The sequence below is a fragment of the Oncorhynchus nerka genome, unplaced genomic scaffold, assembly GCF_034236695.1.
Source record: "Oncorhynchus nerka isolate Pitt River unplaced genomic scaffold, Oner_Uvic_2.0 unplaced_scaffold_2702, whole genome shotgun sequence".
Lineage (NCBI taxonomy): Eukaryota > Metazoa > Chordata > Actinopteri > Salmoniformes > Salmonidae > Oncorhynchus > Oncorhynchus nerka.
Window position 1 is genome coordinate 9565 of NW_027038597.1, and position 13448 is coordinate 23012.

The 13448-nt window shown below is 46.2% G+C and overlaps 1 protein-coding gene across 1 annotated transcript; it reads right to left on the reverse strand.

Annotated features, from left to right (window-relative positions):
• Positions 1 to 4072: 4072 nt before the first annotated feature.
• Positions 4073 to 13224, reverse strand: LOC135567034 (intraflagellar transport protein 70A-like). The gene is made up of 5 exons (XM_065014550.1): positions 13017 to 13224; positions 6883 to 6986; positions 6134 to 6212; positions 5329 to 5458; positions 4073 to 4462 (listed from the first exon to the last, which is right to left on the reverse strand). The coding sequence occupies exons 1-5, from the start codon at positions 13209 to 13211 to the stop codon at positions 4326 to 4328; spliced, it is 645 nt and encodes a 214-aa protein (XP_064870622.1). The 5' UTR covers positions 13212 to 13224; the 3' UTR covers positions 4073 to 4325.
• Positions 13225 to 13448: the final 224 nt, after the last annotated feature.

Consider the following 13448-nt stretch of genomic DNA (forward strand, 5'->3'; position numbering starts at 1 on the left):
AATCGCTATTTCTTATATAGTGTACAACTATAAACCAGAGCCCAGAACAAGGCCTTTCTCCTCAGGAAGGTACAGCTGTATAGTGTACTACTTTAGACCAGAGTCCAGAACAAGGCCTTTCTCCTCAGGACGTTACAGCTGTATAGTGTACTACTTTAGACCAGAGCCCAGAACAAGGCCTTTCTCCTCAGGATGTTACAGCTGTATAGTGTACTACTTTAGACCAGAGCCCAGAACAAGGCCTTTCTCCTCAGGAGCGTTACAGCTGTATAGTGTACTACTTTAGACCAGAGCCCAGAACAAGGCCCTTTCTCCTAGACCAGCCCAGAACAATGTTACAGCTGTATAGTGTACTACTTTAGACCAGAGCCCAGAACAAGGCCTTTCTCCTCAGGACGTAGGGTACAGCTGTATAGTGTACTACTTTAGACCAGAGCCCAGAACAAGGCCTTTCTCCTCAGGAAGGTACAGCTGTATAGTGTACTACTTTAGACCAGAGCCCAGAACAAGGCCTTTCTCCTCAGGAAGGTACAGCTGTATAGTGTACTACTTTAGACCAGAGCCCAGAACAAGGCCTTTCTCCTCAAGGAAAGGTACAGCTGTATAGTGTACTACTTAGACCAGAGCCCAGAACAAGGCCTTTCTCAGGAAGGTACAGCTGTATAGTGTACTACTTTTAGACCAGAGCCCAGAACAAGGCCTTTCTCCTCAGGAAGGTACAGCTGTATAGTGTACTACTTTAGACCAGAGCCCAGAACAAGGCCTTTCTCCTCAGGAAGTTACAGCTGTATAGTGTACTACTTTAGACCAGAGCCCAGAACAAGGCCTTTCTCCTCAGGAAGGTACAGCTGTATAGTGTACTACTTTCTTAGACCAGAGCCCAGAACAAGGCCTTTCTCCTCAGGAAGAGTACAGCTGTATAGTGTACTACTTTAGACCAAGAGCCCAGAACAAGGCCAGGGAATAAGTTTTCTCCTCAGGAAGGTACAGCTGTATAGTGTACTACTTTAGACCAGAGCCCAGAACAAGGCCTTTCTCCTCAGGAAGGTACAGCTGTATAGTGTACTACTTTAGACCAGAGCCCAGAACAAGGCCTTTCTCCTCAGGAAGGTACAGCTGTATAGTGTACTACTTTAGACCAGAGCCCAGAACAAGGCCTTTCTCTCCTCAGGATAGTTACAGCTGTATAGTGTACTACTTTAGACCAGAGCCCAGAACAAGGCCTTTCTCCTCAGGAAGGTACAGCTGTATAGTGTACTACTTTAGACCAGAGCCCAGGACAAGGCCTTTCTCCTCAGGAAGGTACAGCTGTATAGTGTACTACTTTAGACCAGAGCCCAGAACAAGGCCTTTCTTCTCCTCAGGAAGAACAAGGGTACAGCTGTATAGTGTACTACTTTAGACCAGAGCCCAGAACAAGGCCTTTCTCCCTCAGGAAGGTACAGCTGTATAGCTGTGTACTTTTTTAGACCAGAGCCCAGAACAAGGCCTTTCTCCTCAGGAAGGTACAGCTGTATAGTGTACTACTTTAGACCAGAGCCCAGAACAAGGCCTTTCTCCTCAGGAAGGTACAGCTGTATAGTGTACTACTTTAGACCAGAGCCCAGAACAAGGCCTTTCTCCTCAGGAAGGTACAGCTGTATAGTGTACTACTTTAGACCAGAGCCCAGAACAAGGCCTTTCTCCTCAGGAAGGTACAGCTGTATAGTGTACTACTTTAGACCAGAGCCCAGAACAAGGCCTTTCTCCTCAGGAAGGTACAGCTGTATAGTGTACTACTTTAGACCAGAGCCCAGAACAAGGCCTTTCTCCTCAGGAAGGTACTGCCTTCTCCTCAGGAAGCTGTATAGTGTACTACTTTAGACCAGAGCCCAGAACAAGGCCTTTCTCCTCAGGAAGTACAGCTGTATAGTGTACTACTGACCAGAGCCCAGAACAAGGCCTTTCTCCTCAGGAAGCACAGTGTCTCTGACCAGAGCCCAGAACAAGGCCACAGGTTAGTACTATAACCCCATAGGATTCTAGACCAGAGTCAGAAAAGTAGTACACTATACTTTAGGGAACAAGGCCTTTCTCCTCAGGGGCAGCTGTATAGTGTACTATAGGCCCCTGGTCAAAAGTAGTGCACTATGTAGGGAATATTCTGGGTGCCTATATAGAGCTCTGGTCAAAAGTAGTGCACCTATATAGGGAACAGGGCGCCATAGGCCCTGGTCAAAAGTAGTGCACTATGTAGGGAATAGGGTTCCATGTGAGACTAGTGTAAGGGTTGTAGTATAAGCATATGGACATACTCTCCTTGAAGACACAACAAGCTCACACATATTATATATATAACAATAACAATATATAACTATAACAATATATATATATATAACAATAAATATAACAATATATATATATAACAATATATATATAACAATATATATAACAATAACAATATATATATATAACAATATCAATATATATATATATACACACACTGAACAAAAATGAAAAGGCAGCATGGAAAGTGTTGGTTTCATGTTTCATGGGCTGAAATAAATGATCCTAGACATTTTCCATATGTACAAAATGCTTATTTCTCTTAAATGTTGTGCACAAATGTGTTTAGTTAGTGAGCATTTCTCCTTTACCAAGATAATCCAACCACCTGACAGGTGTGGCATATCAAGAAGCTAATTAAACAGCCTGGTCATTACACAGGTGCACCTTGTGCTGGGGACAATAAAAGGCCACTATAAAGTGTGCAGTTTTGTCAAACACAATGCCACAGATTTTGAGGGAGCGTGAAATTGGCATGCTGACTGCAGGAATGTCCACCAGAGCTGTTGCCAGAGAATTTAATTATATATATATTTTTAATCATAAACCGCCTCCATCGTCATTTTAATGAATTTGTCAGTACGTCCAACCGGCCTCACAACCACAGACCACGTGTTACCACGCCAACCCAGGACCTCCACATCCGACTTCTTCACCTGCGGGACCCAGACAACTGATAAAACTGTGGGTTTGCAAACCGAAGAATTTCTGCAGAAACCGCATCAGGGAAGCTCATCTGTGTGCTCGTCATCCTCACCAGGGTCTTGACCTGACTGCAGTTCGGCATCGTAACCGACTTCAGTGGGTAAATGCTCACCTTGATGGCACACTGGCACTCTGGAGAAGTGTGCACTTCACGGATGAATCCAGATTTCAACTGTACCGGGCAGATGGCAGACATTGTGTGGGCGAGCGGTTTGCTGATGTCAACATTATTGAACAGAGCGCCCCATGGTGGCGGTGGGGTAATGGGCAGGTATAAGCTACGGACAACGAACACAATTGCAATTTTATGGATGGCGATTTAAATGCAGAGAGATACCGTGATGAGATCCCGAGGCCCGTTGTCGTGCCATTAATCCGCCGCCATCATCGTGATAATGCTCAGCCCCATGTTACAACATTCCACAATCAACAGCCTGATGAATTCTATGTGAAGGAGATGTGTTGCGCTGCCTGAGGAAAACGGTCACACCAGATACTGACTGATGTTCTGATCCACAACCCCTAATTCTATGTGAAGGAGATGTGTTGCGCTGCCTGAGGAAAACGGTCACACCAGATACTGACTGATGTTCTGATCCACAACCCCTAATTCTATGTGAAGGAGATGTGTTGCGCTGCCTGAGGAAAACGGTCACACCAGATACTGACTGATGTTCTGATCCACAACCCCTAGTTTCAAAAAAGAAGAAGATATTTGTGACCAACAGATGCATATCTGTATTCCCAGTCATGTGACATCCATAGATTAGGGCCTAATACATTCAGTTCCATTGACTGGTTTCCTCACATGAACTGGAACTCAGTAACATCTTAGATGTTGTTGCATGTTGTTTATGTTGTGTTGCATGTTGTTTATATTGTGTTTATATTTTAGTTGAGTGTCATAATAATAACAGTAGAAAGATGTGTTTCTCAGCCAACAGCTCTCTGGGCCCAGGCTCAACTAAACTAAACACGCTCAAATGAATGAGGCCCCATGGCGTCTCCCACTGTGTGTGTGTGAGTGTGAGTAAGACGAGGAGAGAGTCCAGAATATGTTTAACAGAAGTCAGAACAACAGCTTGTAACTTTCAGATGATGCAGAAAATAACAACAAGCCAAATATATAATGTACTATAATGGCTCATGTGATGTGGTCCAGGTTGATAGATTTGAACTGTTTGGAGTGTAGAACAGGTTTTAAAAAGGCTTTAGTGTAAACTACTGGTTCTGTCCGATGACATCACCGGTTCCGTCCGGTGACATCACAGGCTCTGTTCCGTTCTAGTATGACATCACTGGTTCCATCCGATGACCTCGTAGAAGAGAGCTTTGAGGAGGCGAGACTCGTAGGTGACGGTGTTCTTTCCGATGTGCATCCTGTCCTCCTCCAGTGGCTGTTCTATCATGGCTGGCTCTGTCTTACCGTACACTACAGGGAGAGAGGAGAGGGGAGGAGAGGAAAGAGGAGAGAGGGGGAGGGAGAGGAGAGGGGGAGGAGAGGGGGAGGGAGAGGAGAGGGGGAGAGGAGAGAAGAGAGGGGGAGAGGAGAAGAGAGAGGGGGAGAGGAGAGGGGGAGGAGAGGAGAGGGGGAGGGAGAGGAGAGGAGAGAGGGGAGGGAGAGGGGGAGGGAGAGGAGAGGAGAGGGGGAGGAGAGGAGAGAGGGGGAGAGGAAAGGGGGAGAGGGAGGGGGAAGGGAGAGGAGAAAGAGAGAGGGAGGAGAGGAGAGGGGGAGGAGAGGAGAGGGGGAGGGAGAGGAGGAGGGGGAGAAGAGAGAGGGGGAGAGGAGAGGAGAGGAGAGAGGGGAGGAGAGGAGAGAGAGGAGAGGGAGGGAGGAGAGGGGGAGGGAGAGGGGGAGAGGAGAGAGGGGAGGGGGAGAGGGGAGGGGGAGGGAGAGGAGAGAGGAGAGAGGAAAGAGGGGAGGGAGAGGAGAGGGACGAAAGGAGGGGTAAGAGCGTGGGAGGGTAAATGGTGTGTTGAAACTGTGTGTGTGTGTGTATGTGTGTGTGTGCGCGCACGTGTGTCTGTAGGTGTGTGTGTGAGTGTGCATGTGTGTGTGTGTCTGTCTGCACGTGTAATTATGTATGTCTGTATGTGTGTGTGTGTGTGTGTATGTATGTATGTATGTGTGTGTGTGTATGTATGTATGTGTGTATGTTTGTGTCTGTATGTATGTGTCTGTATGTATGTGTGTATGTGTGTGTCTGTATGTGTGTGTCTGTATGTGTGTGTCTGTATGTATGTGTGTGTATGTATGTGTGTGTGTATGTATGTGTGTGTGTGTGTGTGCGTCCGTACCTTCACAGTGCTCCAGGAACTGAATACACTCCTGAACAACGGAGTCCCTGATCATGATCATGTGTTTGGCCGTGTTCTCCAGCAGAGACAGGAAACAGCGCTTAGCATAGAACCAGGTGTCTGTTCCCAGCTACACACACAGGACGACAACCAATGAGAGAAGGATACGAAACCCTGGTCACAGGAATAGATATGTCCTTCTCGGGGGGCAGGGATATACACTCTGGAGACTCAAAGTCATTTGACAGGTACCCTCATATAAACAACTTGTACCTGGCCTGAAAACCAGTTAAAACCAGTTAAACAAGCTAAAACCAGCTAAAACCAGTTAAACAAGCTAAAACCGGGTTAAACCAGCTAAAACCAGTTAAACAAGCTAAAACCAGTTAAACAAGCTAAAACCAGTTAAAACAAGCTAAAACCAGTTAAACAAGCTAAAACCAGTTAAAACAAGTGTGTGGTTGATAGAGTTGTAGGAATGACAACAACACTCCTACAGAGACATTCTGTGTGTGTTCAGCTGGGCTGAGTGAGCAGACACAGGTGCAGAACTCTGGGCTATGTTTCGGTTGGCCAATATCCTAAACAAAGATCAAACACTCTGGAAGGATATGTCCCAAATGACACCCTATTCCCTATATAGTGCACTACTTTTAAACAGAGTAGTGTACTATATAGGGAATAGGGTGTCATTTGGGACACACTACCAACATGTTTGTCAGGGCTGAAGTGGTAGAAACATCCAAAAACATTGGCTTTCCAAGAGAATGTTCCAGAACTGCCGGATAGAAAAACAATGTGCAACCTTCTTGTTGTACGGTTCCAGACTCTTGATGACACGGGTGATGCCAAAGTCGTAGTTCCCCTTGGCACAGTACAGGGTCCTGGAAGAGACATAGAAACCCTATTAACACTGTACAGGGTCCTGGAAGAGAGATATAAACCCTATTAACTCAGTACAGGGTCCTGGAAGAGACATAGAAACACTATTAACACAGTACAGGGTCCTGAAGAGAGATATAAACCCTATTAACTCAGTACAGGGTCCTGGAAGAGAGATATAAACCCTATTAACACAGTACAGGGTCCTGGAAGAGATATAAACCCTATTAACTCAGTACAGGGTCCTGGAAGAGAGATATAAACCCTATTAACACAGTACAGGGTCCTGGAAGAGAGATATAAACCCTATTAACTCAGTACAGGGTCCTGGAAGAGATATAAACCCTATTAACACAGTACAGGGTCCTGGAAGAGACATAGAAACCCCATTAACACAGTGCAGGGTCCAGGAAGAGACATAAAACCCTATTAACACAGTACAGGGTCCTAGAAGAGACATAGAAACACAGTACATCGTCCTGAAAGAGATAGAAACCCCATTAACACAGTGTAGTGTAACAGAACCTGTCAATGTAACCAGTGATGTAGTGGTAAAACAATAGTAACGGCTCCTCTATACATTCAATGCATTTCCCCCAAAAGGTGGGTGAGAAGAGTTTCTGTAAGTTCCCCTCCACTACACCGCTGAAGGACCGTGTAAATCCAACTCACCCTATAACCAGGTTGACGATACAGAGGTGGAAGACTTTCTTATCGGGGTCGTCGTAGGAGATCTGCTCTTCCTCCTTCTCGATCTTCCTCATCAGTTCTTCAGCCTGAGGACAAGCGGGGTTACAGGAACAGTGGTGGGATCAGATGTTTCACTGTGTTTTATACTGTAAACTCCACTCACTCACTCACTCACTCACTCACTCACTCACTCACTCACTACCTCACTCACTCACTCACTCACTCACTCACTCACTCACTCACTCACTCACTCACTCACTCACTCACTCACTCACTCACTCACTCACCACTCACTCACTCACTCACTCACTCCTACCTCTTCACTCACTCCTCACTCCACTCACTCACTCACTCCTTCTGTTCTGGCTGGTCATGATATAGGAGACACAGGTTAGCCAGCACAACAGCACTGACATTCAGGATCTGGAGAGGTGGGAAGAGAGAGGGGGAGAGAGAGAGAGAGGGGGGAGAGAGGGGAGAGAGAAAGAGAGAGAGACAGAGAGTGAGAGAGGGGAATGGAGAGAGAGAGATAGATAGAGACAGAGAAGGGAAAGAGAGAGAGAGATCAGTCAGAAGGACACTGGGAGAAGGGCAGACCTGCGTTGGTAAACTGTGGATGTTCAATACTTCATCACTCCAGAAACACTAAAGTATCATGCAGAGATGAGACACAGCATTCGAGCATCCATATGGCACCCTGTTCCTACATAGTGCACTACCTTTGACCAGAGTGCTATGGGCGATGGGCAAAATTAGTGCACTTTTGTAGGGAATAAGGGACCATTTGGGACTCGGGCCAAAGTGTGAGACTGGCCACTGCATTCAGAGTCACTGCACTCTGCCACCAGAGGTGAGACTGGCCACTGCATTCAGAGTCACTGCACTCTGCCACCAGGTGTGAGAATGGCCACTGCATTCAGAGTCACTGCACTCTGCCACCAGGGGTGAGACTGGCCACTGCATTCAGAGTCACTGCACTCTCACACCAGGTGTGAGAATGGCCACTGCATTCAGAGTCACTGCACTCTCCCACCAGGGGTGAGACTGGCCACTGCATTCAGAGTCACTGCACTCTCCCACCAGGTGTGAGAATGGCCACTGCATTCAGAGTCACTGCACTCTCTCACCAGGGGTGAGACTGGCCACTGCATTCAGAATCACTGCACTCTCCCACCAGAGGTGAGACTGGCCACTGCATTCAGAGTCACTGCACTCTCCCACCAGAGGTGAGACTGGCTACTGCATTCAGAGTCACTGCACTCTCCCACCAGGGGTGAGACTGTCCACTGCATTCAGAGTCACTGCACTCTCCCACCAGGGGTGAGACTGGCCACTGCATTCAGAGTCACTGCACTCTCCCACCAGGGGTGAGACTGGCCACTGCATTCAGAGTCACTGCACTCTCCCACCAGGGGTGAGACTGGCCACTGCATTCAGAGTCACTGCACTCTCCCACCAGGGGTGAGACTGGGGTACAGGGACGTGGGTGTTACCGAGGGTTTACGTCGGCAGGGACACTCCTGTATATTACAGTGTTCCAGCTATGTAGCCAGCAGGGGAGCAGAGACAGGATTCATTTCAACAGCAGCATGACATCACCAGACCTCCTATTATCCTGTAGTCTGTATGACTACGGTCAACAGAACTATAGTCTATATGACCACCAGACCTCCTATTATCCTGTAGTCTGTATGACTACGGTCAACAGAACTATAGTCTATATGACCACCAGACCTCCTATTATCCTGTAGTCTGTATGACTACGGTCACAGAACTATAGTCTATATGACCACCAGACCTCCTATTATCCTGTAGTCTGTATGACTACGGTCAACAGAACTATAGTCTATATGACCACCAGACCTCCTATTATCCTGTAGTCTGTATGTACGGTCAACAGAACTATAGTCTATATGACCACCAGACCTCCTATTATCCTGTAGTCATGACTACGGTCAACAGAACTATAGTCTATATGACCACCAGACCTCCTATTATCCTGTAGTCTGTATGACTACGGTCAACAGAACTATAGTCTATATGACCACCAGACCTCCTATTATCCTGTAGTCTGATGACTACGGTCAACAGAACTATAGTCTATATGACCACCAGACCTCCTATTATCCTGTAGTCTGTATGACTACGGTCAACAGAACTATAGTCTATATGACCACCAGACCTCCTATTATCCTGTAGTCTGTATGACTACGGTCAACAGAACTATAGTCTATATGACCACCAGACCTCCTATTATCCTGTAGTCTGTATGACTACGGTCAACAGAACTATAGTCTATATGACCACCAGACCTCCTATTATCCTGTAGTCTGTATGACTACGTAGTCAACAGAACTATAGTCTATATGACCACCAGACCTCCTATTATCCTGTAGTCTGTATGACTACGGTCAACAGAACTATAGTCTATATGACCACCAGACCTCCTATTATCCTGTAGTCTATATGACTACGGTCAACAGAACTATAGTCTATATGACCACCAGACCTCCTATTATCCTGTAGTCTGTATGACTACGGTCAACAGAACTATAGTCTATATGACCACCAGACCTCCTATTATCCTGTAGTCTGTATGACTACGGTCCAACAGAACTATAGTCTATATGACCACCAGACTATTATCCTGTAGTCTGTATGACACGGTCAACAGAACTATAGTCTATATGACCACCAGACCTCTATTATCCTGTAGTCTGTATGACTACGGTCAACAGAACTATAGTCTATATGACCACCAGACCTCCTATTATCCTGTAGTCTGTATGACTACGGTCAACAGAACTATAGTCTATATGACCACCAGACCTCCTATTATCCAGAGAACTATAGTCTGACCTCCTATTATCCTGTATATGACTACGGTCAACAGAACTATAGTCTATATGACCACCAGACCTCCTATTATCCTGTAGTCTGTATGACTACGGTCAACAGAACTATAGTCTGTATGACTACGGTCAACAGAACTATAGTCTATATGACCACCAGACCTCCTATTATCCTGTAGTCTGTATGACTACGGTCAACAGAACTATAGTCTATATGACCACCAGACCTCCTATTATCCTGTAGTCTGTATGACTACGGTCAACAGAACTATAGTCTATATGACCACCAGACCTCCTATTATCCTGTAGTCTGTATGACTACGGTCAACAGAACTATAGTCTATATGACCACCAGACCTCCTATTATCCTGTAGTCTGTATGACTACGGTCAACAGAACTATAGTCTATATGACCACCAGACCTCCTATTATCCTGTAGTCTGTATGACTACGGTCAACAGAACTATAGTCTATATGACCACCAGACCTCCTATTATCCTGTAGTCTGTATGACTACGGTCAACAGAACTATAGTCTATATGACCACCAGATCCTGTAGTCTGTATTATCCTGTAGTCTGTATGACTACGGTCAACAGAACTATAGTCTATATGACCACCAGACCTCCTATTATCCTGTAGTCTGTATGACTACGGTCAACAGAACTATAGTCTATATGACCACCAGACCTCCTATTATCCTGTAGTCTGTATGACTACGGTCAACAGAACTATAGTCTATATGACCACCAGACCTCCTATTATCCTGTAGTCTGTATGACTACGGTCAACAGAACTATAGTCTGTATGACTACGGTCAACAGAACTATAGTCTATATGACCACCAGACCTCCTATTATCCTGTAGTCTATATGACCACCAGACCTCCTATTATCCTGTAGTCTGTATGACTACGGTCAACAGAACTATAGTCTATATGACCACCAGACCTCCTATTATCCTGTAGTCTGTATGACTACGGTCAACAGAACTATAGTCTATATGACCACCAGACCTCCTATTATCCTGTAGTCTATATGACTACGGTCAACAGAACTATAGTCTGTATGACTACGGTCAACAGTAATTCACTACAGAGGTGTTCTGAACAGAAACAGGAGGCCCGTAAACATTCAAATGGTATTACACTGTGCCTTAGGAAAGCATTCAGTCCTCTTGACTTTTCCAAAACCTTTGCTACGTTACAGCCTTATTCTAAAATGGATGAAATAAAACATGTTCCTCAGCAATCTACACACAATAACCCAAAACAAGAAAGCGAAAACAGTTTTCTATAATTTTTTGCTAAAAAATAAAAATAAAAGAATGATGTTTTTTTACACAAGTATTCAGACCCTTTGCGATGAGACTTGAAATTGATCTCAGGTGCATCCTGTTTCCGTTGATCATCTTTGAGATGTTTCTACAACTTGATTGGAGTCCAGCTGTGGTAAATACAGTTGATTGGTCATGATTTGGAAAGGCACACACCTGTCTATATGAAAGGTTCCACAGTTGACAGAGCATGTCAGAGAAAAAACCAAGCCATGAGGTGGAATGAATTGTCCATAGAGGTCCAAGACAGGACTGTGTCGAGGCACAGATCTGGGGAAGGGTACCAAAACATTTCTGCAGCATTGAAGGACCCAGTGGCCTCATCATTCTTAAATGGAAGAAGTTTGGAACCACCAAGACTCTTCCTAGAGCTGGCCGCCCGGCCAAACTGAGCTGATCGGGGGGAGAAGGACCTTGGTCAGAGAGGTGACCAAGAACCTGATGGTCACGCTGACAGAGCTCCAGAGTTCCTCTGTGGAGATGGCACTGTAGCACTCCACCAATCAGGCCTTTATGGTAGAGTGGCCAGACAGAAGCCACTCCTCAGTAAAAAACACATGAAAGCCCACTAGGAATTTGCCAAAAGGCAGCTAAAGACTCTCAGACCATGAGAAACAAGATTCTCTGGTCTGATGAAACCAAGATTTAACTCTTTGGTGTGAATGCCATGCATTACGTCTGGAGGATATCTGGCACCATCCCTATGGTGAAGCATGGTGGTGGCAGCATCATGCTGTGGTGATTTTTTTCAGCGGCATGGAGACTAGTCAAGATCGAGGCAAAGATGAACGGAGCAAAGTATAGAGAGATCCTTGATGAAAACCTGCTCCAGAGCACTCAGGACCTCAGACTGGGGCGAAGGTTCACCTTCCAACAGGACGACGACCCTAAGCACACAGCCAAGACAATGCAGGAGTGGCCGGGACAAGTCTCTGAATGTCCTTGAGTGTCCCAGCCAGAAACTGGACTTGAACCCGATTGAACATCTTTGGAGACCTTAAAATAGCTGTGCAGCGACACTCCCCATCCAACCTGACAGAGCTTGAGAGGATCTGCAGAGAAGAATGGGAGAAACTCCCAAATACAAGTGTGCCAAGCTTGTAGCGTCATACCCAAGAAGAATCAAGGCTGTAATCACTGCCAAAGGTGCTTCAACAAAGTACTGAGTAAAGGGTCTGTATACTTATGTAAATGTGATATTTCAGTTTTTAATTTTTTAATAAATTAGCACAAAAAAACATTTTTACTTTGTCATTATGGGGTATTGTTTGTAGGTTGATGAGGAAAAACATTTGAATCAATTTTAGAATAAGTCTGTAAATGTAACAAAGTGTGGAAAAAGTCAAGGGGTCTGAATATTTTCCTGAAGGCAATGTATGTGATCCCTCCCTCTCTCCTTTCTCCCCCATCTCCCTCCCTCTCTCCTTTCTCCCCCATCTCCCCCTCTCTCTTTCTCCCCATCTCCCCCCTCTCCTTTCCCTCCCTCTCTCCTTTCTCCCCCATCTCCCTCCCTCTCTCCTTTCTCCCCCATCTCCCTCCCTCTCTCCTTTCTCCCCCATCTCCCTCCCTCTCTCCTTTCTCCCCCATCTCCCCCTCTCTCCTTTCTCCCCATCTCCTCCCCTCTCCTTTCTCCCCCATCTCCTCCCTCTCTCCTTTCTCCCCCATCTCTCTCCCTCTCTCTCCTTTCTTTCCCCCATCTCCCTCCCTCTCCCTCCCTCCTTTCTCCCCATCTCCCCTCCCTCTCTCCCCATCTCCTCCCTCCTCCCTCTCTCCCCCATCTCCCTCTCTCCTTTCTCCCCCATCTCCCTCCCTCTCTCCTTTCTCCCCCATCTCCCTCCATCCCTCTCTCCTTTCTCCCCCATCCCTCTCTCCTCTCTCCCCCATCTCCCTCCCTCTCTCCCCCATCTCCCTCCCTCTCTAGTTAACTCACGTTGTCGTAGTGTTTCTTAACGATGGGTTCGTAAAAGCCGATGGCTTCCTTGTACTTGTTCTCCTGCATGAAGAGAACGTGAGCCACGTTGAGCTTCCAGGTGTCGTGTTCGTTGCAGAACTCCACCGACTTACGGAAGATCTTCTCAACCATCTGGTAGTTCTCCCTGTTCCAGTAGATCTTAGCCTGGGCCATCAGAACTGGGATGTACCTACAGGACAGGACAACAGTTATATACCAGTAGATCTTAGCCTGGGCCATCAGAACTGGGATGTACCTACAGGACAACAGTTATATACCAGTAGATCTTAGCCTGGGTTATCAGCACTGGGATGTACCTACAGGACAACAGTTATATACCAGTAGATCTTAGCCTGGGTTATCAGCACTGGGATGTACCTACAGGACAGGACAACAGTTATATACCAGTAG

Coding starts and splice junctions, on each gene's coding strand:
- LOC135567034 (XM_065014550.1), bottom strand. CDS start 13,211: ATGGCCCAGGCTAAGATCTACTGGAACAGGGAGAACTACCAGATGGTT. Junction 6,213..6,882: donor ATCGTCAACCTGGTTATAGG/GTGAGTTGGATT, acceptor TGTCTCTTCCAG/GACCCTGTACTGTGCCAAGG. Junction 4,463..5,328: donor GTTCCTGGAGCACTGTGAAG/GTACGGACGCAC, acceptor CTCTCCCTGTAG/TGTACGGTAAGACAGAGCCA.